The following is a 27473-nucleotide window of genomic DNA, read 5'->3' as shown; positions in this document are numbered from 1 at the left end:
CCTGACAAATGCCTCACATTGCTTTAGCATTCATCTGAAAACAAAAGGCCTCCATCCACTGCAATCGTAGTAGACTTCCTTTTTTTCCTTCAAAGCCAGATAGCACATGGTTCTTGAGTTATTATAAATAGCATTACCAAATATTGAGGACTACGATGATGCGTGCACAGTATTAAGGTTAAAATAATCCCTGGCACTAAAATATGGTATCGTAGTCCATAAGAACATGAGTACATACTTGAAAAAATTAAAAAACTATGCATCTTCTGATAAGATTTTCAAGAAATTATCTCTTTCCAAAATCATGTTTGGGGGCATTCACATTTCAGTGTAAAAATTAGATGAATGCCAGTCTGCTTTTATATTTCTAGGTGGCCTGCAAAACAACAAAATAAGTAAGTAACGGTTATCATTTTATATTGGGATTTAAAAAATCTCAAGTTTCAGGAGGCAACATGCTCCCCGGGCAGCGACAGGCCATGATAACTGCACTATTGCAGACCTGACCTGACTTGGACGCCACTTGAGTATCCTTGTAGTGACTAGAATTGTCTCCCTCTTGTCCCAGTGAGGACAGGGGTGTCGGTGAGCAGAGGTGAACTGGCCAGGCTGAGCTTCTGTAATGCTGGAGATATGAGCCGTGCTTGGGGTGGGCCATAAAGGGGACAGGGGCTCAGCACTTTGTGAATCAGCTGGTCCAAGGGCACTTGCTCTGCAGAGACCTCCTGGGTCCATCACAAGGCAGAAATGGCCCCTGTGATGATCAAAGAGGGTGCAGTGTTGCTGGGGGCATGGAAATCTTTCTTTTGTGAGCCTTCTGTTATCTGATGGGTGCTGCTCTAACCGTATTTCCTAAATAGAGAAGAGAATGTCCTTTTCTTTGCAATTTCTAGGTAACTTGGGTAGTCCTAAAGGTTTAGTGGCTCTCCAAGATCATTTGGGACAGCTAATACATTATTAGTTTTTGTCTGTTTTAGCAAAAAACTGCAATTGGCATTTCCCATGTGACGCTGCATGTTGAGGGCTCATCTGCTTCTCATCCAGGATGATGTTTCCAGCTTCATCTTTGATCTTAACCCTCCCGGAGGCATACTTGGTTTCCTGACAGCCGCTGCAATACACAGTCTTGATGGTGCCATCTGGGTACTCCCTTCTCTTGAACTGGGCCGTGTGGATTTCTTTCTGCCCGTTGCTGAGCACAATGGTTTTGTCGCCATTCCTGAGAAGAGAAACACGTGGAAGGGCAGTGTGCGCCAGGGCCAATGCTGCTAGTGTGGAGGCCAGTAGGGGCTGGGGGAGTACAGAATAATGGCCCCACCTGGGGCCTTCTTCCAAAGCTCGTTAGATGAGGGTGCAGAAGGCCACGGGCAGTGGCAGGAAAGGTGCACGGTGGGCTCAGGGCATCAGCAGAAACTTGGTGTGGGTGAGAGAGGGCAAGTGTGGAGGACCAGGAGGCAGGGCGGGAGGTCAGCCGCGTCTGCTCACCTGCAGGCTGAAGCCTGTGCTGACAGCTGGCTCTGACGGTGAGAGGGACGGTAGGGTTAACACAGGGAGTGACAGGGACACACATAGAATCATTTCAGAAAAGTGGCCCCGGAGGTGACAGGGAAGATTCTGACTGCTGTGAGGAAGCTGGGGGAGTCTATTGTAATTGCCCAGGAGAGAAATGGTGAGAGTGGGAGACTGCAGAACTCAGAGAAAGCTTGGAGGTGGGGCAGCAAGGAGACACAGCCCACAGTGCTCACTCAGTGGTCACTTGAATATCAGGAAAGAAAGGGAAGGTCTAAAACAACATCTCACGCTCTCCCTTGGGCAGCTGGGTGGATCTTTACTTTCTGCACAAACTAGCATTGAAATAGCAGCTCTGATGAGCTCTTCCTTGTTGTGCCTTAAACATTTGCTTGCACGTGTTCTGCAATGGACTTCGGCTTCTAGACCACGTGGTCTGAGGTGAGCACTGAAGACTGGAGTGTATTTTTACGGTTATAATTCAAACACAGCTAATGTCAGTAAAGTAAATACCTGAAAGTCCATTTGAAACTCACAGTCTCTATAAAGGGATTCAAATCAAGGCCATAAGACAAAACTTCTGGAGTCAATGACATTAATATTATTATTTTTAATACAAGCACTTAAATGTTTGCAAAAATCTAAATTAATATAAGGAAATTATTAAATACACAAACAAAAACTGGGGATTTCGGGTTCGCATTGTCTGACATTACTGACCTTTCCACCCTTACGATTGTCCCATCGGGAAATAAGGTCTCTTCCTGTCCATCCTTGAGATGTTTCACTGTCCCGTCGGGAAACACAATTTCTTTGGAGCCATCGCGGTAGAATTTTTCTGCAGGATGCAGTTTTTAAGAGTATGTTACATTGAATCTGTTTAGAAACATGTTCTATCCTAGTAATCTATAAAATATTCCTGAGATTTATATAGAGAGTATTTTCTAATCATCTGGCTTTATAACTAGGGTTGCCAGGTATAATTGAATTTTAGATAAATGATGAACCATAAATAATTTATTTTTATTATTATTATTTTTTTGAGACAGAGTCTCACTCTGTTGCCCAGGCTGGAGTGCAATGGCACAATCTTGGCTCACTGCAACCTCCACCTCCCCAGTTCAAGCGATTCTCCTGCCTCAGCCTCCCGAGTAGCTGGGATTACAGGCATGCGTCACCACGCCCGGCTAATTTTTGTATTTTTAGGAGAGACAGGGTTTCGCCATGTTGGCCAGATACTCTCAAACTCCTGGCCTCAGATGATCTGCCTGCCTCGGCCTCCCAGGGTGCTGGGATTACAGGCATGAGCCACTACACCTGGCCAAATGATGAATAATTTTTAACATATTTCAAATATTGCATGGAACATACTTTTATATCAAAAATTACTTGCTGTGTATCTGATATTTCAAATTCAGTGAGGGACTTGAATCAATATATTTGTTAAATCTGGCAACCCTACTTATAATAAAAGTTTAAGGACTTCAATACTATATGAAAATACTCAAGAAGAAAAACCGTGTGAACATCTGAGAGCGCATTTACTGTGTTTCGCTGTTTCAACCAGGATGTAAACAACATACACACCTATCTTTGCAAATTCAGTAGATTTGTATTTGTAAACCAGGACACTTGTGTGTCACTTAGCTGCTTAAATATATTTGGTGCCGATCTGCTCTACTACGGGCTGAATGCTGTGCCCTCCCCAAATTCCTGTGTTGAAACCTAATCCCCAAAGCAATGGTGTTGGGAGATGAGGCCTTTGGGTGATGATGCAGTCATGAGGATGGAGCCCCATGAATGGGATTAGCACCTTTACTAAAGGGACCCCAGAGAGCTGTCTCGCCCCTTCCACCATGTGGTGCTGCAATGAGAAGATGCCATCTGTGAACCAGGCAGCAGCCCTCACCAGACAGTGCAGCTGCCGGCACCTTCATTATGGACTTCCAGCCCCCAACACCGTTGTTGGCAAGCCAGCCAGTCTGTGGCATTTTGCTATGGCAGCCTGAACAGGATAAGGCACACTCCATAAAGAACCGATATTCTACATGCAGTTTTGTACCTGCTCTGTCATTTTTTATTTACACTTGAACATCTTGCTCTAGGCAGAATGATTTCAGTCTCATTAAAACACAAAATTTAGATTCTCCCAACTTTGCTAAGGGATCTCTGGCTGAAATTTTCTTTTCCCTCCCATATGCTGTCTTGACTCCCTGAGTCCCTGTGTCTGTGTTTGAGGTCAAAGGTCCATTATTAACCCCACAGTCAGTGCCCTCTGCTTCTGAATGCTTTTGACTGACTATGGTAAACATTCAACTTCACATTTTCATATTGATTTGCAGTTTTCAGCTGGATAATAAATTGTATGAAAGAGCCATAATTTGGCCGTGCGCGGTGGCTCAAGCCTGTAATCCCAGCACTTTGGGAGGCCGAGATGGGCGGATCACGAGGTCAGGAGATCGAGACCATCCTGGCTAACACGTTGAAACCCCCGTCTCTACTAAAAAAAATACAAAAAACTAGCCGGGTGACGTGGTGGGCGCCTGTAGTCCCAGCTACTCCGGAGGCTGAGGCAGGAGAATGGCGTAAGCCCGGGAGGTGGAGCTTGCAGTGAGCTGAGATCCGGCCACTGCACTCCAGCCTGGGCGACACAGCCAGACTCTGTCTCAAAAAAAAAAAAAAGAGCCATAATTCACCCTCTACGGCATCCTCCAGGGATGATTAACAGTGACTTTCACCTTGCACTGGAGACAGAACCCTTGACGCAGAGGAACTCGCTGTGCAGCCTGCTGAAATACTGCTGCACTGTGCCTATTTCATTACAGGAACAGGAACGTGATTACAGTGCCTGCGTATGGGGAACATGCACAGCTGCTTGATGTGTTTGTGAAAAAAGAAAAGCTGCCAAATTAAACTTAATTGATGAGTTTCCATTTGTTCTGTTTTTCATTGAGATGGAGTCTCCCTGTGTCGCCCAGGCTGGAGTGCAGTGGTGTGATCTCAGCTCACTGCAGCCTCCACCTCTGAGGTTCAAGCAATTCTCCTGCCTCAGCCTCCCGAGTAGCTTGGGTTACAGGCATGTGCCACCACACCTGGCTAATTTTTGTATTTTTAGTAGAGACAGGGTTTCACCATGTGGGCAAGGCTGGTCTGGAACTCCTGACCTCAAGTTATTTGCCCGCCTCTGCCTCCCAAAGTTCTGGGATTACAAGCGTGAGCCACCACACACGGCCTCCATTTGTTCTTTTACTATCCATTTGCTTCTTTTTTATTTGTATTGTCAACTGTTAGCAGTTTCTGACAGATAAAGAGATAAGGGGCAGCACACACACACACACACACATACATACGTGTGTGTCTGTCTCTCTCTGCGTGTGTGTATTTAGAGTCAAGGCCTCACTCTGTCACTTAGCCTGGCATGCAGTGGTGTGATCATGGCTCACTGCAGCCTCAGACTCAGAGCTCAAGTGATCCTCCTGCCTCAGCCTCCCGAGTAGCTGGGACTACAAGAGCATGCCACGATGCCCAGCTAATTTTTTATTTTTTTGCAGGACCAGGGTCTTGTTATGTTTCCCAGGTGGTCTCTAACTCCTGGCCTCAAGAGACCCTCCCAATGTGGCCTCCCAAAGCACCAGGATAACTAGTGTGAGCACCATGCCCAGCCCACAAAATATATTTAAGAAAAATGAATACAGTGAAGAACCTGACAACTGAGGAAAAATTCTACCCCTTAAAATGATTTTTAGCACAAAATTGTAAAAGATTGTTTTCCTGTTGTGTATTAATGGAGCACCCTGGAGAAACTGGGGGCTCTTCTTTGGGTCAACAGCTGAGAGCAAATGAATTCACTCACTGTCTGGTACATATCAATGCACGATTCTTGGCTGATTTGTATGAATGTATAAGAACCATGCACGTCACACACAATTGCACCTATAAAATGGAAGGAGTGGAAACAATGGCACGTCTGCTTCACTCTGTTCTGGAAATGTCAGCCATAGGCAGAACTGTTGAATGTATGACAAATATATCCAAGAATAGTAACAGAACTTAGAATTCCTGCTGGAAAATGAACTGAGACCTTCTACATGGACCAGCTGAGAGTCAAAGTTTTAGGCCTTTTAAACAAAAATAAAATACAGACCTGTAAATACTTTTCTTTTTCAAAAGACTGGCGTTAATATTAATCGCTCAGCATGACCTTCACAAACTAGCAAGTGTAATTTTTCTTTTGTCAAATGTTTGCTGGAGGTCACTCAAGAGAACAATTGCTCTAGTGCCCAATTTGCTGCTACATGCCCAGTGAGAGCCTAAATGACAGCCTGTGAAGGTGAACGTTCTAACAAGACACACAGCTGCGCTGGCTGAAATATTAGGACAAAAAGAAAAAGGGTTGGGAACCAGGAACTCGTAGGACAGCCTGAGTCTCAGCAGCTTCAAGGGCCCATCTGGAGGTCCGTTGTGTCACGGAGGAGCAGATGCCCCACAGAGGCCTTGATTCTGCCGTGGCAGTGGGCAGATCAGACATCCCACCCACACATCCACTACAAATACTGAGGAACGCTCAAGTAAATCACAAAAACCCTGGGAAATGAACATGCAAGTTCGTGGAAGGAGCCACAAATCCCAGAGGGTGCTGGAATGCAGACCCGAACCTGACCTGCGGCTGCCCTGTTGTCCTCTGCAGTCTCCAGGAGGTTTGGCCCTTAGTTGCTCTGCTGGGATAGGATGAAGGGCTTTGTCTGGGAATTGAAACTGCGTCCATGCTTAAAGAGGACACTCTCTGAAGGTTAGAGCCCCAAGGAAAGAGGGAACTAGAAAATATCTCCCTGCTGGCAGATGGAGAGCACCAAGGAGTGTGGCTGTCTATCTCTGAGCTATTTCCAAAGAATGTGTCACTACCGGGTGACCCTCATTTACCCTTAGCAATTGCAATTCTGCTACCTGTACCTGGGACACCTTAAACTAAGAAGCTAACATGAAGTGATCCCAGGCTGGTCGTGCCCTGGAACACCTGGCAGAAACAAACACAAAGTTTTCTGGATAGTATCTCCCAGACTGGGCCCCATATGATTGCCACCAACACAAGCCACTAGCACAAATATAAAATAGGTGAGGGAACGCAACACCATGAGGAAGTACCAGCAGAGACAAGCCAGCTGCAGCCAGCGCCACGCAGAGCTCCGAGATGGCAAGCATCCTGCTACTAGAAACAGATGACAAGGCAAATGTTTGTAGAATATTTTAAAAATTAAAGTAGGAAATTGAAAATGAAAACGAGAAAAAATTCTAGGTGGATTTGAAAAAGAACAAATGAAATGAATATAATCTTCAAAATTAAAGCCAAAATGATGTATTAAATAGCACATAATATTCAGCTGAAGAGAATACTGAGGAAATAGATAAATAATTTACCCAGATGATCACAAGAAAATATAATATGTGAAGATGGAAAGAGGCTAGAATGAGGTGGTGTCATGCAGCTATAATTGGAGGTGGAGGAAAGGTAAGATTGATAAAGATAATAGCTGTGAATTTCCCTGAACTTGATAGTGTTCCCAGATAAAATATAGGACACCCAGTTAAATCTGAATTTTCACATAAACTACAAATGACTTTTTGGTGTAAATATGTCCCACATACTCAATGAAACCTACTCATAACAAAAACAAATTCATTTATTGTTTACCTGAAATTCAAATTCAACTGGGCATCCTGCATTTTTATTTGCTAAATCTGGCAACCCTAGCTTATGAAAGACACAGTGGTTATATTTAAGATGCACAACAGGCTGGCTGCAGTGGCTCACACCTGTAATCCCAGCACTTTGGGAGGCTGAGGCGGGCAGATCACAAGATCAGGAGATCGAGACCATCCTGGCTAACATGGTGAAACTCCATCTCTACTAAAAATACAAAAAATTAGTCAGGCATGGTGGCATGCACCTGTCGTCTCAGCTACTTGGGAGGCTGAGGCAGAAGAATCACTTGAACTGGGGAGGCAGAAATTGCAGTGAGCTGAGATCACGCCACTACACTCCAGCCTGGGTGACAGAGAGAGACTGCGTCTCAAAAAAAAAAAAAAAAAAAAAAAAAGGCACAACAAATCCCCAATACAATGAACAAAGTTAAATCCATAACTAGACAGATCATAATGTAGCTGGAGACAGAACAGCGCTTAAATGCAGCAAGGGAAAAAATCACAGTCGAAGGGAGAAATTAGACCACCATCAGATCCTCCAGCAGACACTGTGTGGGCCTGGAATAAAGTCCTCAACACGCTGAGAAAAATCACTGTCATTCCCTTGCTCAAGATTCTCCAACAGCTTCTCCACAATGGGCTACACAGCCTGGTCCTGGCACTTTGACCTCATCTCCTCTACCCCTGCCACACCGGCCTCCTTGCTCTTCCTCAGACACACCACACTTTTCATGGCTCTTTCTCACTCTAGAATGTTCTTCCTGACATGCACACAGCTCCCTCTCTCACATCACTCATGGCTCCCTGAAATGTCACCTCTCAGTGAGGCCCTCCTCAACGGCCCCTAAGACAGCAGCCCAGCACACTCCCTGTCCGCTTTCTACCCTCTGGTTTGTCTTGGTAGCTTTTCATGCAGACTGATATTTTATATTGATTTTTATTTTTACCTGATTATTTTATGCTTCCCTCCAATAAAATGTCATGAAATAAGAACTTTTCACAGATTTGCTCACTGCTGAATCCCTAGCCCTAAAACAATGCCTGCTGCACAGTGGCCATGGAATAGCTACGGGATGAGGAGTCAGAAGGTGCATCAGGACGAACGACCATTCATGAACAAGGCAAAACAAAGGACATTTTCAGGTGAGCCAAAATTGATAGGGTTGATTGCCCCCATCTCTTCATGCTCGTCAAGTAGAAGGAAGTGGTGCCGAGAAGAAAAGCCCAAGATACAAGAAAGAAAAGCCCCAAATTCTGCATACATTTAAAAAGTTTAAAGTAAACACTGGCCACATAAACACCACAGTGATAATCATAACTAATACTGGAGGTGAAAACAACTTAGAGTAAAAATCCTGGCAGAAGCCAACACAATGGCATGAAAGACTGGGGAGGAGAATTAGAACTAAAAGACTCTTGATTTGGTTGTAGAGGACAGTTAGGATACTGATACATTTTCAGTTCATGCAATAAAACCTCAGGTTAAAAGGAAAGTTATTTTCAGATTATATATTTTTCTAAATGTCTGTTTCTTATAAGATCATATTTAAAGGTAAAGATTTAGAAGTAGCAAAAGAAAGAATAGATATACCAGGCATATGTTAACTAACTGAAAGAAAGCTGCTGTACCTATTAGATTTAATAGACTTAAAGCAGAAAGCATTAAAGGTATAAAAATATATGTCACTGGTTAAGGATTTTTAAAAAGAAACAAATTCCTAATAAAGAGAAAAATTACAAATAAATATTAGTAAGTTCATCACCAAACTAGAATTTTTTATTTTTATTTTTTGAGATGGAGTCTCACTCTGCATCCAGGCCAGAGTGTAGTGGCACGATATAGGATCACTGCAGCCTCCACCTTCAGTTTTCAAGCGATTGTCCAACCTCAGTCTCCTGAGTAGCTGGGATGACAGGTGCACGCCACCGCATCCGGCTAATTTTTGTATTTTTAGTAGAGTTGGGGTTTCACCATGTTGGCCAGGCTGATCTCGAACTCCTGACATCAGGTGATCCGCCCACCTCGGCCCTCCAAAGTACTGGGATTACAGGCGTGAGCCACTGCGCCTGGCCCAAACAGTTCTCTCATCTAATGCAGTGGTCCCCAACCTTTTTGGCACTAGGGACCAGTTTCGTGGAAGACAATTTTTCCATGGACTGGCATGGGTGTGGGTTGTGCGAATGTTGGATGATTCAAGTGCACTAAATTTACTGTGCACTTTATTTCTATTATTATTACATTATAATGAAATAATCATACAACTCACCGCAATGTAGAACAAGTAGCAGTCCTGAGCTTTTTTTTTTTTTTTTTTTGAGACAAAGTCTCACACTGTAACCCAGGCTGGAATGCAAAGGCATGATCTCAGCTCACTGCAACCTCTGCCTCCCAGATTCAGGCAATTCTCCTGCCTCAGCCTCCCGAGTAGCTAAGATTACAGGCGCCTGCTACCATGCCCGGCTAATTTTTGTATTTTTTTTTTTCTTAAGAAGAGATGGGGTTTCACTATGTTGGCCAGGCTGGTCTGAAACTCCTGACCTTGTGATCTGCCTGCCTCAGCCGTCCAAAGTGTTGGGATTACAGGCGTGAGCCGCTGTGCCTGGCTGCCCTGAGCTTCTTTTCCTGCAACTAGAGGGTCTCATCTGGGGGTGAAGGGAGACAGTGATGGATCATCAGGCATTAGATTCTCACAAGGAGCACGCAACCTAGATCCCTCACGTGCGCAGTTCACAGTAGGATTCGTGTTCCTATGAGGATGGAATGCTGCCACTGATCTGAAGGAGGCGGAGCTCAGGCCTAACAGAGCATGGGGAGTGGCTGTAAATACAGATAAAGCTTCCCTGGCTTGCCCTCCGCTCACCTCCTGCTGTGCAGCCCAGTTCCCAAGAGACCCAGGGGTTACCCAGAGGATGGCATTTTAGAGTCCAGGCGAGACTTCGGGAAAGAACGTGGTGGCTTTTAGGACAATAAGCTGGCTGCACTGTGCGAATAAGTAACACCCATTTATCTCGGTTGTTGCTTGAGCCATGTAGCCAGGCCCACCCAGAAAAGCTGAAAGACAAGCCCCCGACTGAGGTCTGACGGCGTTTACAGAGGCGTCCAGACCTGGGTGCACTTACACACCGGCACGGAAGCCACAGGCTCACAGCTCTTGGATAAGAACCAAGAAAACATGCATGAAGCAGGGTAAGCCCCAAATTATCTGGACAGCTGCTGCTGTGGGAAACTTGCCTACAGGGCTCAAGTATCTGCTAACCTGCAAGTCTCCACACCTCTACAGACTCACATGCAAAGGCACCTACCCATGCGGGTTCCTGGTGATGTCACTCACCTGTCTGCTTGTTAGGAAACTGCACAACTTCCAAACCATCAGGGTAAGTCGTGCGCGTCATCTGAGCATTTGCATGATAGTAAATCTGTAAGCACCAGAAACACCTATGCTGGGAGGCAGTCTGTGTTATCATTTTGAACCTGGATTTAATCTAGTAAAGTCCTTCCTGCAGGTGGGTAAAAGCACCATCCCAGCAGGTGGGAGTGGGCTGACCCTGTCCATGGGCACCCTCCACGGCAAGGGGACATGGGGAGAGGGCTTGTCACCCAAGCCCAGAAGTCAAGACACTGTGGCTCTAGGCTAGTGGGAGAGAGGACTGGACCGAGGTGGAGTTCCCAGTCCTTCACCTGGTGGGTTCTGAGCTAGAGTTTGCTGGACCTGGCAACCTTGGGGGCCCGCAGGAGATCCAGGTCCAGCATAGTGAATATGAGTGGGGAGCCCCAAGACCCAAACCTCACAGCTCGCAGACCAGGGGTCTCCCAGCAGCTCCAAACAGCAGAAATGCTCCAGTCATCAACTGTCCCTGGGTTATGCCTCTTGAATTGTCATGTTACTGTGAAGTTTCCCATCATTGTGACACCCTCTGGTTTCCAATAAAGTGGGGAAAAGAAGAGGGGAAGAGCTGCTTTGGAAGAGGACAGTCATCTGGGTCAAGCGAGCCTTGACCATAAGTAGGGAAGGGGGAATTATTAAAAAATTAAGGATCCAGGCCGGGCGTGGTGGCTCATGCCTGTAATCCCAGCACTTTGGAAGGCCAAGGCGGGCGGATCACCAGGTCAGGAGATTGAGACCATCCTGGCTAACATGATGAAACCCCGTCTCTACTAAAAATACAAAAAATTAGCCGAGCATGGTGGCAGGCGCCTGTAGTCCCAGCTACTCTGGAGGCTGAGGCAGGAGAATGGCATGAACCCGGGAGGCGGAGCTTGCAGTGAGCCGAGATCGCGCCACTGCACTCCAGCCCAGGCGACAGAGCGAGACTCCGTCTCAAAAAGAAAAAAAAAAAAAAAATTAAGGATCCAGAAGTAGACATCAGTGAGATGTACATGTTCATTTTGCAGTGGGACCACGGACAGGCATCCACTCTCTCCCGAGCTCTGGGACCTGGCGGGTCACTGCGTGTCTGCATCTATCATGGCAAGAGCATCGCTGCCCATCAAAGAAAGGCTGAGAGAAGGCAGGAGAGAATAGGAGTGGTGACTTATTTAGAAAAACCACCACACTGAAGTCGAAGGGACTATTTCTGTGCCATTATTTTAAAGGCATTTTTCTCACATGGGAAATTTGTCCAAATGTCAGAAGAAAGCCACAAATGCTCAATTCTGCATCATTCCAATAATGATCAAGTCCAAGCTCTGGCTCCTCACTGGGGTCGGGGTTCCCTTTGGAGACCAGAGAGGTTCGAAGGGAACGGAGGTGCCCTCAGGAGACCTGGGGAGGTGCACACTCGCTGGCCTGCAGTGGCCATTCCCTCTGACCACGCAAAAGGTCGGAACAGGAGGATGTCCTTCCAAGGCCTGTGCCAGGCCCTGTTCTCTCCCACTAACTCATCCTCACCTCATCAATTCTTATATTGTCACACTCTGCCTCTCTACACCTGCATGTCTGGCTAAGAAACAGCTATTTCCTACTCCAAAGTGACGGAAACCCAGACCTCACAATGAAAGGCTGGGGCAGGCTATGAGATCAGTATCACAGATTCCCCCACCGGGCCATGGTATAACACAGGCCACCGTCTAAAGGGGGTCATCCAAGCTCTCCTTGTTTGCATTTCCCCGTGAGAAAAAAAGGGAGCATGCGAGTTAGTTCAGGTTGGTGGAAGAGCACGTGACGGGCACACCACACCTGTGTCCACACTCAGGGCTTCTAACATCCACCCTCAGGAAGGGTCAAGAGGCTTAGGTGGGATAAAATCACAGAGCCACAAGTAGGCACCTCTCATTAAAGCAAGTAACACAAAAAACAGAGATGTGCTCTGCAGTCTCTCGGAACTCCTGGACCCTGTGCCTCTAAATTTGTACCCAAAGCTTGGCTAACAACAGGGAAATTGATCATTCTAAAGAAGGAACTGTTTAGAATACAATTTGGTAGTGTGTGGGTACTAAGAGACTATTCTCAATGCACTACAAGCCCTGCCCTAACCTCCCTTATCTCACCTTATTTACAATCTGTTTTGTAAATTACCCAGGTTTTCTTCAGTGAGAATCAAGTTATACCCTGGATTATCTGGACAAAAGTATTGCCACCCTGGAGACATTGCCTGGAAACCCTCCAGACTCCTCAGCATCTGTGTTTTCTGTCTGTGATCCCTGGACACACAGAGACATGTAGTGTGAACCAGGGGGTCACAGCCCTGAATCTCACCTCCCTGAATCTCACCTCCAGCTTGTACCAGGGATTAGCTCCTGACTCTAACTTTGTTGCAATACTAATGCTAGTTCTACAATCAATGCACATTTACTAAGTGTTTACCATTGTGTTTCTAGAGAGTTCTGCAGAAGAGACATTATTTAATGGACTATGTTACTTTCATAGCCATCTGTTGAGTTAGGTTGTAATTATCAACCACATTTTGCAGAGGTTTAGAAAAGCTGAAAACAATGACTGAACTCAGAGCCAGGAGGGGTGCTGGTGCACTCTTGTGTCACCACGCAGATCCGAGGGTCTTGATGACAGAGTCTCACTTGCCTGAGCGCACCGAGGAAGCAAAAAACAGCCTGGTTCATAGACAACCTTGCCCGACTCCACAGCCTGTGCTCTGCCCATTCTCCCCCACCCCATCCTGAACACCCAGAGGAGATGGGGTATGGATGTGCAGAGTCATTCCTAATAACTGAGTTAGTTTTGATTTCTTTTAAAAAAAGACAGGTCTTTAAAAAACAAGATCCATTGTACACACCACTCTCTGATCGGGTTTGACCTTCTTCACGTCGCGGTTAGAAAACCGGATGACGGTCGTCTTCTTATCTGCGCTCGGCTCCTTCTGGCTGGTGTCGGGGAAGGTGGTGATGGCACAACTTTCGCTCGGTGCCCGTCCTGCCTTTATGGAAACACAAAAACTCCAAGATGAAAAATGATGTAAAGCCTGATTATTGTGGTTTCATTATTTTTCTTCTATTCAGAATTGTTATATGATTATCGCCTACATGGTATTCTAGACACCAGCTGTGATATTTCCCCCCAGATTGTACTAACGGAATAGATCAGGTCCAAATTCCCATCCCTGAGTGTGGTTATCAGTAATGAATAAGTGCTACGATCTGTCCCACAAACATCCGTCTTTCATGAGCTCGTGCACACAGTGGCCATCAGTCTCGATCATCCATGGCTGATGACTTGGTGAGTTTAGAATCCTGGGCCATAGGAATTGTGGTAATTACTATGTAAAAATTACTCTTGGCACCTTTTTCTTTCCTTTTAATCCCATTCTTCTGATCTATACGCTCCTACGGCCCATCCCAAAGATGTATTGATTTTCATTAACTATCAGCAAATATTATATAACCTCATATGCATAATGCTGGACAAGGAATGTAGAAAGAATATCTTTGTCTTCGCATTGAAAATATTACTCATGTGAAAATTAGCAAAAGAAAATATCTGAGAGAAATAGTCTCAAGATCTGGGGAGTTAAGATAAGTGCATTTGAAAATTCCAAATGGCAAAATGTGTCTTCATTATTTATATCGCACTGTCACTCTTAACCATAGCTCAGAAATATAGGCGTTAATTCAGCTGAGAAAATACAAAGGGAGTAAAAGCAAATGCTTGGCTGCTTTAACTGTCTTCAACCATCCACCAAACAAACCTTGGCGGTGTGCGCCACCTGCTGGCCGGGACAGCAGCCTCCTATTTGATGGAGTTTGAACCAAGATGACTCCTTCACCTACTCCCAAACCAACTCGGTGAATGAAGCAAGAATATGTTCAGTTCTGTATCCAAAGATGAATTTTTAACCAACACTAAAAACCCCAGCAACGTTTAAAGAATCAGTTACTCTCAGAAGTAATAAAGCACAAATAATTTTTAAAATGTTCCACATGAAAAGAATCATACAATCTATTTTGGAGTTTATATTATTAAAAGAAACAAAATACAAAAAGGGAAAGAATTTTGGCATATCCAATGCAAGATACACAAGAAGTAGATGCAAGATGAGTCACGAGAAGAGGAACGTGATGAAGACCTGAGAGGGAGGGTGGGGGAGCCATGGACGTGGGGGCAGGCAGAGGTGGGAGACTGTCGGTTGTGGGGAGAAAGGAAGGATGGCACTAGTAGAGGGCACAGCACGTTACCTAGGTCTTGTGTCCTCACCTTTACAGTTTCATGAGCTTGAGTGATTGATTCCTCCATGCACTTAGCCAAGGGGGAACATCACTTATGTCTCATGGACCTACCTATGGAGACAGCAAGATCAGGTACTCAAATGATGTGGGTTTCCTTTTCCCCTGACGAACCACTACAGCCACTGCACTAAACACAAAAGCATTTCAGGGAATTCAAACTGTTACTGCAAGTAGCATTCCCTGTTGCTCACTTGTCCAAATGCTTTATGCGCTTGCAGGACATAAACTCGCCTTTACCGAGGCAGAGTTCACTCAGCAAAGCAAGCATGAGGCCGACTTCCAGTTTCTAACAGGCCAACAAGAGGCGTTAGATGAACCACCTGTTGAGCTGAAGAAGAAGCGATGATGTGCTGCCCCAAGCAGGACTGGGTCTCCTCGGAACTCACAAAACACCGTGGCTGCAGCCGCAGCCGGTGCCTCTTCTGACCGCTTCCTGAGTCAATGCCGACCACCGCCACCTTGACGTGTCCTTCCGGAACTGAGCTCTCCTCAAGGGCTAAAATGTGGTGGCTGGAAGATACTTGAGGCTATAGTTTTGGGGAATTTTTAAGTATTTAAGACAAACAAATTTTCCTCCTGAAAAGTGTATTGCTTTATTTACTGGAAATAAACTGGCAGTCAACAATGCTGGAAACGTCTGGCCTCCAGGTCAGCGCCCTGTGTCCGTGGCCTGTCTGGAGGGAGCGGCATGCAGAGCTCCTGGAAATTGACTCAGGGAAACCGGACCCTTGCCATTTGGATGTCGTTTTTCTTCCTGTACTTCCTCCTTTTTCATCTTAGTGTCCATGGGCTGTGCTGTTTCTAGGGAAGGTGGTGGGTTTACAGGAAGATTCTGCAGAAAGAGCATAATCCTAGTCTCCCGTGGTCTCTATGAACACTGCAGTATGAGGTGGGAGAAATGCACCTCGCCCTGGCATTTTGCAGCCTCTGCCTCTAAGTCGGTGGGCGTGGCTGAGCCCCAGACAGTCAGCACCAGGACTTTCTACCATGTTTTGTGTTTTATTAAAGTGCTTATCTCTTACTTGTATGTTTGCCCTGGGGTCAGGGTGGCCACAGTCACAACTGCCCCATTCAACACCTGATACAAACAGCACACAGAGACACCACCTGCTGTGGCTGCCGCTTTCTAAATGCAGATCATTGGCCCTGAGGCTTCCAGGTGAACTCATTAGCTGGATCCCCAAACAAAACAAAAAGATGTTCTTACTCGTCCCCCAGCTGAAGATGTCGGAAAGGGCAGAACAGAATGTGGGCTTTTCACAGGAGAACAGAAAACAAGCGGGACCTGTGTTCTGAGACTTCCCCGCCAGGTGCCTACTTTTACATCACATGTAAGTTCACAGCCCAAATTTCCTGCCATAGAGAAAATAATTTTATTTTGTTGACTTTTTTTTGGTAAAATATAGCATGTTACAAGTGGACCACTAGCTAGGGCTTAGAAGTATGCTTGCTATTCTTGCCTTCGGGTCTATTAATGTCAACTGAGAACTGTAAATCAAAATGATAAAAAACGAAATTTTGACATGGGGAACTCATAAGTCATGAAAAATACTCATCTTGTTTGATTATGTGCTAAATGCAACCAACTTAAAGCTTTAAAAAATAGTCTCTGTTTGAAAGGCTGAACCTCAGGAAATAGACATTTGGAATCAACTTAATTTTCTGTTCTTGTTGAGAAGATGGGAAGATGCAACCTTCTCTTGACACCCGCTCTGAATCTCACTTCCCCAGGATGAAAAGGTCATCTTCTCAGGTCTCCCTGAGGGGAGCTGGGCCGGCCACCCTTGCAGAAGCCACTCAGCTCACCTACCTGCAGCTCTTCAATGTTTGGGGAAGAACCGGTCAACTCGTCAGCTTCAACGTGGCTGAGAAATACACCTTCGGAACTCTCTAAGACTGATGAGCTTCTGTCTAAAAAGCAAATAAGTTAAATTTAGAAGGACAGTGCATATACATTGTGGAAATATCATTATCCTAATGCGATTGCTAAATCCAATTTAAGTGAATGGGTGAACAGGCTCTCTCTTGTTCATGAGATCACCATACACATGTCAGATCAGTTCAACAACAGGTGATCCTGTAAGGAACATTACTTCTTTAATGAATACACTCAGTCAGTATTTCTTGGGCCTCGCTCTCTTTCGAGTATTCTGATGGATCAGGTGATTCATGGATGGAAAGGCACTGCCTCGGCCCTGAAGCTTCTCCCGGTACTGCGGGAGGCAGACACAGGAGAGAAAAGCCGGATCCCTGTGCCATTGGCTTACGGGACCTATGAAGGGACAGGGCCGTGGTGAAGGAGAATCACAGGCTTCCAGGAGAGCCAGGGATCAGCGGGGGCTTCCCCAGGATGGCCTCACTGGCAGCTGAGATGATGCCTGGAGGTTGCAGAGGTGCCAGCAGGTGTGTGGGAGACAAGGCCTCCCGTTCTGCCCAGCACCTGCAAGTAAACTGACATCTTGTCCGGGGGACCGAAGGGAAAGGGGCAGCAGGAACAAGGTGGCCAGGCTGGTGCAGACCCAATGGGAAGGGCTTCCCTGCCCCGCAGAGGAGCACAGAGGGCACTGTGAGGGCACGCGGAGCCTGGGGTGGTCTGAAGCAGACAGATGACACCAGACTCACCTCTGCGAAGCTCCCTGCAGAGGCCATGAAGCAGCCTGGGGGACAGGAGGCCTGGGGAGCAGACCCAGAAGGAAAACAGGGTTGGGCTCTGCCCTGCAGGGCCACACAGGCCTGGGCCAAGGATGGGAAGGAGTCCAGGTGCCAGGCAGCCCAGGGGGAGTGGTGCCCATGGGGTTGAGCTGTGTTGCGCATAAGGACCACACCTGAGGCTTGCCCACTACGAGGCCTCTGTTTCTTTACCAAGATAGGTTCCTGCGGGATTCGTGAAGCTGCTATGGCCATTTTCTGGCAGCAACGTGAGGAAGGAATTCTTTCCCGACTCTCCCAGGGGCACTCTTGGCTCCTCCTGCTGGGACCCCTGATGCAGAAAGCACCCACAGCTGCATGGACAGAGCTGGGGCTTGGGAAGAGGCCAGGCAGGTGCCAGATGAGAGGGCACTCCCATCAGGGTGGCAGCAATGCCATGCGCAGGCAATCGGAGAAAAGGGAACAAAGCCCCTGAGGCCTCCCAGGCCCAGCCTTCTGCTAGGAGTGTGCTCAGGGGGAAGTGGCCAGTAGGATTCGGAATCTCCAGCCACAGGCCCTGGAGACCAGCACGTGGGCTGTGTGTGGGGTGGCAGTTGGGGGTGTCGGCAAGACTCCCAGGTGAGGACCCAATGAGGGAATCAGACAAAAGGTGGCCAAGGCCGGGCGTGGTGGCTCAAGCCTGTAATCCCAGTACTTTGGGAGGCCGAGGCGGGTGGATCACGAGGTCAGGAGATCGAGACCATCCTGGCTAACATGGTGAAACCCCGTTTCTACTAAAAAAAATACAAAAAAACTAGCCGGGCGAGGTGGTGGGCGCCTGTAGTCCCAGCTACTCGGGAGGCTTAGGCAGGAGAATGGCGTGAACCCGGGAGGCGGAGCTTGCAGTGAGCCGAGATCGTGCCACTGCACTCCAGCCTGGGCGACACAGCAAGACTCCGTCTCAAAAAAAAAAAAAAAAAAAGGTGGCCAGAAATTAGGCAGCTCCATGAAGGACATGTCCTGGCTGTGGTAGGATGTTCTACTCACGCGTATCGACAAGAAAGCCCTGTGTTTTACAGGAAGCATGGAAACAGTTAGGAGTCCCCGACCCTGCTCACCAGCTCCTCCAGCTGCTGCCGTCTGCTCCTGCAGTGTGGTGGCCTGGGAAGCCTGCACTGGTGATTTTCTGCCACTGGAGTTCTGTGGACTTCGGGAAGATGGGTGCATTACCTGGGGCAACGACAGTCAGAGGCCCCCCTTGTTACAAGGTCCCTGCAGCCAGCAATGCCTCCAACCCAAAGGCTGGGAGCATGAAGCCATCTTCAGCCATCCACAATTTCCAGCAAGAACCCAGGGCTCACCCAACAGCCCTGCACTCCACACTACAAGGTGGCCGGATCTTGGCTCACTGCAAGCTCTACCTCCCGGGTTCCCGCCATTCTCCTGCCTCAGCCTCCTGAGTAGCTGGGACTACAGGCGCCCGCCACCTCGCCCGGCTAGTTTTTTGTATTTTTTAGTAGAGACGGGGTTTCACTGTGTTAACCAGGATGGTCTCGATCTCCTGACCTCGTGATCCGCCCGTCTCTGCCTCCCAAAGTGCTGGGATTACAGGCTTGAGCCACCGCGCCCAGCCAATTATTTTAAAGACTCTGCAGAAATATACCTACTCCAGAGCTCGGGAAAGCAATTGATTTTTCAAACCCAATTCAAGTTGTTCAGTTTTTTAGCATTAAAGACATGTCTGAAGAAATTCAAGGTTTTATCTACAGAAACATATTTAGGTTAATAAATAATGTTATTTATTTATGTATTAATAAATTTATATTAATACATAAATAAAAACATAATTAGGTTAATACTAGGTCTATTTTGAATAACAAATTGAGTACTCTTAATAGACCTAAGTGGAAGTTTATCTGAATCTGAATTTTCCATGCGGCCAGTGTAGAGGGACCCAGGTTTCCGAGGTCACCTTTCCGTCTTCAGACACCCCCCGTCTTTCTGCACCGGAAGTTGGCCTTCCAGTGGCTGTTGGACTTCCGTCTTGATGTCTCCCGGGAGGACCTTTCTCTCTATCTTCCTGTGGTGGTGTTTTCCCCAAGTTAATTCTTTCTGTCTTTAAACTCATTGTCTGAAAATAAATGTGGGAATATTTTTGCATTAGTAACCATCGTATTATTTTAAAATGTTAAGCAACACATCACACCAGCTACCACAGAATCTAGATGATTCTACGCCCGTTTCTACAGAAGGACACACGAGGCATCCACGCTTGCTGTCTCTCATTCCCCGTTTTACATTTTACACTTTACATTCCACGCTCTTGAGGAATTCAGGAACTGTATGGCTGATACTGTAGAATAAAGTCAACAGTGAAATACAGTGCTTGAAACGCAATTCAAAAATGCATAATGAAAATAATGTTCTACCTTTTCTGCTGTTTAAAAATTCATGGTTTCGAGGCGTGGATAAGCCACCCATTCAGTTGTCTATTTACTCGTACATTGCCCGGCACACGTGTGATTAACTCAGGTCAATGAGGGAGTGTGAGAGGAGTCCGCGTCTCACAGGAGGTTGGACCTATGCAGTCCATCCTGAGACTTTCGATGTTTTGTACTCATAGGATCTGAAAAGGCTATTTTCCTACTTGTGACAAATGCTTGGAGTAGATCTGATCTTCCTTCAGGGAATAAAGTGCTATCTGCTCAGCAGTTGCTTTGGGAAAGAATGCGAGGGGATAAATCATCTTCAGGAGTTGGGGGGCTGTCTTCTCCATCCACATCAACCCAGTTTCAGTTGCTGGCTGAGGACTCACGAGTTTGCCTCCTGAGTGTGAGGGTGACACAAAGCTGGGACGGGAAGAGACACACTGGCCAGCAGAATGTTCTAAAGAGGAGCTAATTTTAACAAGGAAAAATGTGATGGAGACAAAATAGCATCCTGCACTGTGGCCCCAAAGCAAGCAGCACAGCTCCCAGTCAGAGGGGTCCACGCTGACAAGCAGCAGGTGCAAGACCGCAGTGCAGAAGCAGGAAGCTCAGGAGGCTGTGAGCCCCAAGACACATGGGCCACGGCGTGTGGAGAGAGCACCACGCATGTCACCTCCATGGGTGGCATCCACGGAAACAAAGCCCCGAGTCCACTTGGCCCCAGCCAGACACTTGCTGCTGTGAGTGCTCAGAGGGAAGCCGCTGGGAGGACTTGGAATGTGCTCTACAGCGGAAGTGCTGTGGGTTAGGATCTTGTTTGAAAGGCACGCACCCGGGTCCTTGGAAGAACGCGGGACTCCAGGGAGCACCATGCTCGCCCAGGGAGGTGAGATTGTGTGGTGAGGAGCTGACGGGGTGTGTGTGTTTGCGTCCAGAACGTCTGCTGCTCTTTATAGATGATAAGCACCAAGGGTCACCTTTGGAGGAGTTAAGTTGTTGGATGACGACCTTTGTCCCAGGACAGTGGCACTCTGACTCTTGTGGCAAATGTATTTGGGCATCATCTCCTCATCAACTGGCAGAGGTGAAATTTTTCCAAAAGCGAGTTCCCATGCCTAAAAGACAAAATGCAGGGAAAATGTTCACATTTTCGAAGGAAAAATAAATTCAAATTTTAATACAATCAAAAATAATTGGAATGTCCTAGAAAATATTAGGGTACAAGGTGGGGGGACTTGGACTGGGTTTTCCCCCTAACATGTTTATAAGAACACAAACCCTCACCCAGCGTTTGTGAAGGAACCTTTGTGGAGCCCATGTTTGCTTTGTGTTTCTTATTGTGGTTCCCTGTTTCAAAATGATCACAGGCTCCCAAAGGCCACAGATTCAACAATACCCAACATATCTTCCTTTAGACTCCTGTGTCTTCAACGGGGAATGTGGTAACGGAGGAGGAAAGTGTGATGCTCATTCTAGTGTTGTCTCTACAACTTGTCTAAGATTCGAAATGCAAATTCTCAACTTTCCCTGTTACCAGCAGACTGACCTGGAACAGCATGATTCTTCAGGTGGGAGGAGGTGTGTTCGGTCTGGAATGTCTAATTATTCCCCGCTGTCCCCTCTGAGGAGGAGGAGGGAGTGAGAAGGGGAGAGGGTTGCTATGAATGAACCCTTAATACCAGATCCGGAGTGGCTCACCCACACAGCCGTGCCCGCATTCGGTGGGTGCTCGTGCCTCAGCCTTTTAGATACTCAGTCCCTAAAACTGTGACTACACACAGATACACCTATGCATATTTGAAATGTGGGATTCACATGTCCCGTCCTCTTTCTTCAGATCAGGTCTGCTCTTGTGAGCATAGATCCTCTTCTCATAAACAGCCCCATGGTGGCCAGTACGATGCACAGAATCAAAAACATTTGGAAATTCACCAAACTCTAGTCTCGAAATAAGAGAATGATCAAAACTGCAGGGAGTGTGAAGACAGAATGAGACTTCATTGACTCTTGGGGTTATTGTTATGGTAACATTTCGGCCAACATACAATGATGCAAATGGGGCAGTAGATGCTATTTTTTAGGAACTGGCATATAGTATACGCAGGGAAAAGTATCTCTGTGGGTCTTTTCGGGGTCTCCCCACAGAAGGTAGACAATCCCGGCCAGTATTTGTGGCAATTTCCCCCTCTCTACCTCTGACGGAGGAACAGCCTGCCTGGCTTTCACTCTTCCTTCCACCGAAGGACTGGGTGCTTTGCTGTGCTGAGAGGCTAAACCCGCTTGCTTTCTGAGGCAACAGAAGCCATCTCCAAAGAAAAAGCTCTCGCAGAGCTCCCGAAGAGTGGGAGTAACTTCCAAGATTTCCCGTAATTTCTTGTAGAGGAATTTGTGGCTGTTCTTGCCATGCTGGGAGAACCGACCACAGAGCAGGCTCCTCTGGAATGTATTCCGTGGGTGCCTCTGTGTGTGTGTGTGTGTGTATGTGTGTGTATGTGTGTGTGTGTGTGTGCGCGTGTATATGTGAGTGTGTGTGTGTGTGTGTTGTAATCACTGTGCCGTATTGGAACTATTCTAAGTCCTGGAAGTACCGATTTAAAAGTTCACACCGTAAGTGCGGATAGGAAATGTCAGTACTTGTCTTAACCCACTGAGAAACATCTCCATTTACATTTGGAGGCTGTTCACATGGTTCATGTGTCATTACCTGTGTGTATAATTTTAATGATTCAAGCTGTTTAGACCCATGTGCGGGAAACCGAGCCCAGACAAGGCAGTGGTAACACTGGCCACATTCACACTGTCTTAGACTCGGTCTTTGAGCCACATGTGATCAAACTCGAAAGCTCAGTGTTCTATAAAGGCAGGCAGGTGCTGGGAGGCACTGACTACTTCAGCATGAGAATGCTGGTTCTTCCTTTGGGAGAGAGCAGGGCAATGACATGGGACGGGGGCAGGAAAGTCCTGGGTAGAGAAGGGCAGGTCCCTGGCTAGGGCTCCATCCCCTGGCCTGTGCCCACGGACCTAGGCATTTCTGCTTTTGTGCCCAAATGTTGCATTTCCCAAGACCACCCTGGCCCACCACACTCCCATCTTGTGCCTGTAAAACCCCAAGACCCTAGCGGGCAGAGACACAAGTGGCTGGCATCGAGAGGAACACACTGGCAGATGCCAGCAAGCCACTGACTGGCTGAATGACACCGAGATTGGTTAGGGCGGTCAGAGGAGAGCACGGCAGCTGGGCAGCCCAACTCCAGGTGAAAACCACCTTCCCACTCCATCTCCATTCTGGCTCCCCCGTCTGCTGAGAGCTACCATCACCCAATAAAAATCCTTGCACCCATCCTCCAAGCCCACCTGTGATCTTATTTTTCCAGTACACCAAGGCAAGAACCCAGGATACAGAAAGCCCTCTGTCCTAGTGATAGGGCAGAGGGTCTAATTGAGCTGATAAACACAAGCCGCCTACAGACAGCTAAACTGAAAGAGCGCCCTGTAACACACGCCCACTGGGGCTTCAGCTGTAAACATTCACCCCAGACCCTGCCATAGGGTCGGAGCTGCACAGCCTGCCGGTCTCTACGCTCCCCTGGAGGTTTGAGCAGTGGGACACTGAGGAAGCGAGCCACACCCCCATCGCACACCCTGCGAGGAGGACAAGGGAACTTTTCCCATTTCAACAGGTCTCTATCGCATTCTACACAGCTGTCCTAGAGGATGAACAGAAGGACACCAGGCCCCTGAGCTGGCTCTGGAGTCAGTCTGGGTTCGAATCCCAGCTCTGCGTTATCCAGCCCATGACTGTGATGGAGTTAGTAATAATATCCATTTCATAGGGTCGTTGTAGAGAGTAAGACGGTAAAGCTCCCTACCTAGCCCATGTAAAGTCCACAGTAAGGGTCTGCTGCTGTTGTCCTGAGGCATCATGAGATGTCTTAGAATTCTAGATGTGAACACGCAGCCTGGAAGCGGCTGTGCTTCTGTCTGCTGGAGCGCCAGCTGAGAGGCCTGATATACCCAGTTCTTTAATCATTACTTATGGGAAATGGAGTTGATGGAAAGACAGGGAACCCCCCACCACCTGGAGTGTGTGTGATACCACATCACCCAGCGATAAAATCCACATCTTTACGGGGACGCTATTTTTACATAATGCAAACGACACAAAAACACAAATGCACTTTTGGTACCAGAGTGTGTGATTCTCGCCCTGCGTGTGGGCGTGCTACAGGTTTCTTCCTGGCTTCCCATTGCTGCCTCTTCAGATCTCTCAGCTCTTCTCGGAGCTCCAGGTTCTGCTTCCTCAAAGCATCTATATGATTCTGGAGTTTTCTGTGAACATCAGCCCACAGAGACTCCTGTCTCCCGAGCTCTTGGTAGAGTCTGGTGATCTGCTGTTGTAATGGCTGTTATTGGGAAGACAACAACAGAAAACCTCTCAGACATCACAATGGGTGCATTTATCTGCAAAATACTCAAGCCCTCTCTGGTGTAAGACCAACATCTTTCTAGACAGAAAGACACCCGATGAGATAAACAGGACTACCACAGCCTTTTTCCTTTCTTTTTTTTTTTTTTTTTTTTTTAGGCGGGGGCTCACTCAGTCCCCCAGGCTGGAGTGCAGTGGCATGATCTCAGCTCACTGAAGCTTCAAATTCATGAGCTCAAGTGATTCTCTTGCCTCAGCCTTCCTAATAGATGGGACTACAGGCATGCGCCACCACACTTGGCTAATTTTTGTATTTTTAGTAGACATAGGGTTTCAATATGTGGCCCAGACTGGTCTCCAACTCCTGGGCTCAAGCGATCCACCTGCCTCGGCCTCCCGAAGCCCTGGGATTACAGGCATAAGCTACCATGCCTGGCTATAGCTTTAGTCTTATTAAGTAGTGTTTATTGTGTGTTAGTCTACATGATATAACCAGATATAGATGTTCCGTGAATTATAATTCTTTGTTAAAACACTACTACGGCAATAAGAGGTTGGCATTCTTTTTCCTTCTTTTTTTTTTTTTTTTTTTTTAAAGACATGGTCCTGCTCTGTCAACCATGGTGGAGTGCAGTGGCGCGATTTCAGCTTACTGCAAACTCCACTTCCCAGGTTCAAGCAATTCTTGTGCCTCAGCATCCTCAGTAGCTGGGATTACAGGTGCGCAGCACCACACCTGTCTAATTTTTGTATTTTTCGTAGAGATGAGGTTTTGCCATGTTGGCCAGGCTGGTCTTGATCGGACCATAGAACCTCCAGCCTGGTTCTGAGAATAAGTGGAATCGTGAGCCCTGCACTGTGTGGCCCTGACCACAAGGACCCGTGGCACTTTCATGAGAGCAAGCACTGTCCAACAGGGTCCGGTGAGGAAGGGGGTTGCTGGGATGGTGTGAGGCATGTCAACCTTCTGATTTTCGTTAATGAAGTTTTTAAAGCCTGGTACCTTCTCCCGGATTAGAGGAGAAAAGCTGGAATGTTAATATTTTCTTTAACTCCCCATCCTGTCTCTCATCCACTAAGAGAGAAGGTTGCAGAGAGGAAGAGAGCCACGTGCCCCTCAGAGAGGAAATTCAGCATCAGCGTCCCAGGGTGGCTCATTCCTACAGGGGTCCGGTGAGGGGAAAGTCCAATGACAGCCCTCAGGGACAGGAGTCAGGGTCCCGCCTGGTGGGACTAACTCTGTCCCCACAGAGGTCAGCTCACCGGCATCTCCCTGGTGTTGCCGTCCTCCCTGGGGACCTCCGCGGCCGCAGCTGTCTTCTCCATGGCAGCCCCAGCTCCCGGGCGTGGGTCTTCTGGGTGGGTGCCCTCCTCGGGCTCCCCGGCCTCGAGCTGACCCTCCAGCATCCTGGTTGGGAAGGGAAGAGCTATGGCGATGTCTGAATGCAGCCCCCCTTACCCACTCAGTGTGGGCTGAAGGCCCCAGCCTCAACCTAAGGGCAAGCAGGAACAACAGCTGCTCTTCTCCCCTGGGGTCCTGTGCACATTCCCAAGCCTGAAGCTGACCAGGTGAAAGGACACCACGGATGCAGGGACTGAGCCGTCCACACCTGGCTCTCCATCATCCTCCACGGAAAACACTTCAGTTCCTAGAAGATCAGCCTGATGCCTAACACACTCTCACCATCCACAGACGAAGGGACTGAGCCGTCCACACCTGGCTCTCCACCATCCTCCGTGGAAAATGCTTTAGATCTTAGATCAGCCTGACACTTAATGCACTCTGGTCATCCAGAGAAGGGTGTGAGTGGGGTGTGAGGTGGTGTGAGTGGGATGTGAGTGGGATGCGAATGGGGTGTGAGTGGGTGTGAGTGGGTGTGAGTGGGATGTGAGTGGGATGTGAGTGGGATGCGAATGGGGTGTGAGTGGGATGTGAGTGGGGTGTGAGCAAGTGTGAGGGGAATGTGAATGGGTGTGACCAGATGTGAGCAGGATGGTCTCGGGGTATGATTGGGATGTGAGTGGAATGGTCACGGGTGTGAGTGGGATGTGAGTGGGGTGTGAGCGAGTGTGAGGGGAATGTGAATGGGTGTGAGCGGATGTGAGCAGGATGGTCTCGGGGTATGAGTGGGATGTGAGTGGAATGGTCGCGAGTGTGAGTGGGATGTGAGTGGAATGGTCACGGATGTGAGTGGGATGTGAGTGGGGTGTGAGCGGGTGTGAGTGGAATGTGAACGGGTGTGAGCAGATGTGAGTGGAATGGTCGCGAGTGTGAGTGGGATGTGAGTGGATGGTCACGTGCGACCCTGAGGGAATTCTCAGCCCTTTAACCGGCACCACTGGATCAGCACCCACTGGAGGGCACAGGCAGACCCACCACTGTTGAGTCTGAGTCTTGAACCATCAGATGTCTTTTGTGAATTCATGGTGAAGACGCGGAAAGGAAACCTCTTTTTATAGGTACAGCATTTATGCCAGTTCTAGGAAGCTCACAGCAATCAGAAAACTAAAACAAAAGAGAAAACGCAAAGCTTCCTGCAAGCCTGCAGGGTCCTCTCTGAAAGCTGCTCCCACCCCGCCTCACCCTCTGGGTTTTAGGAAGCGAGTAGCCCCCAACGAAACCCCTGCTGTTTATTCATAAACTTCTCACTGTATACAAATCTGAGAATGAAAAGTTTAACCACAGTGATCTCAGAAATGCTGTTTAAAAGAGAGTCTCCTGATGGAAGCGAATCGAAGGTCAAGAGCAAGACCTACCAGTAACCAGATCCCTGGCCGTTCCCTTCCCCGCGGGGACTGGGACAGTTTCTGTGGAAGTGGGCGGGGGTCCACGGTCCTCACAGCCCTGAGAAAGCACCTTCTTTTCTGCTCCTCCGAGGGGATACCCCAGTGTCCTTGACCCCAAACTCGTGACCCCTTAAGTCGGGGGAAGACCCCTTCCCTCAGCCCCAACACCAGAGCTGATCACAACACCTGATCCCCACCAGTTACTTCTGCTGGGACCGGATCATCTGGGCCGTGTCCCCACAGCTGTCCCCGAGTCCTCCCGCGTCATCTCCAGAGACCAGGGAGCAGCAGACGGTTCCAACGGACTTTCTGTCTT

At 47.8% G+C, this 27473-nt stretch overlaps 1 protein-coding gene across 2 annotated transcripts; it reads right to left on the bottom strand.

Annotated features, from left to right (window-relative positions):
- Window positions 1-809: 809 nt before the first annotated feature.
- LOC112623253 (T-complex protein 10A homolog) lies at window positions 810-27473 on the bottom strand. 2 transcript variants are annotated; one of them, XM_025383568.1, is made up of 9 exons: window positions 27344-27473; window positions 25634-25778; window positions 24132-24347; window positions 20922-21059; window positions 19488-19646; window positions 18634-18745; window positions 16694-16798; window positions 2230-2347; window positions 810-1219 (listed from the first exon to the last, which is right to left on the bottom strand). In XM_025383568.1, the coding sequence occupies exons 2-9, from the start codon at window positions 25775-25777 to the stop codon at window positions 958-960; spliced, it is 1254 nt and encodes a 417-aa protein (XP_025239353.1). In that variant the 5' UTR covers window position 25778; window positions 27344-27473; the 3' UTR covers window positions 810-957. The 2 variants fall into 2 exon arrangements, with proteins under 2 accessions (XP_025239353.1, XP_025239354.1); XM_025383569.1 differs by lacking the exons at window positions 810-1219; window positions 2230-2347 and adding an exon at window positions 15458-15719 and having other exon boundaries at window positions 16698-16798.

The sequence above is a fragment of the Theropithecus gelada genome, chromosome 4, assembly GCF_003255815.1.
Source record: "Theropithecus gelada isolate Dixy chromosome 4, Tgel_1.0, whole genome shotgun sequence".
NCBI classification, from domain to species: Eukaryota; Metazoa; Chordata; class Mammalia; order Primates; family Cercopithecidae; genus Theropithecus; species Theropithecus gelada.
The sequence above is the reverse complement of the archived record's forward strand: the minus strand, read 5'-3'. Positions and strand labels throughout refer to the sequence as shown.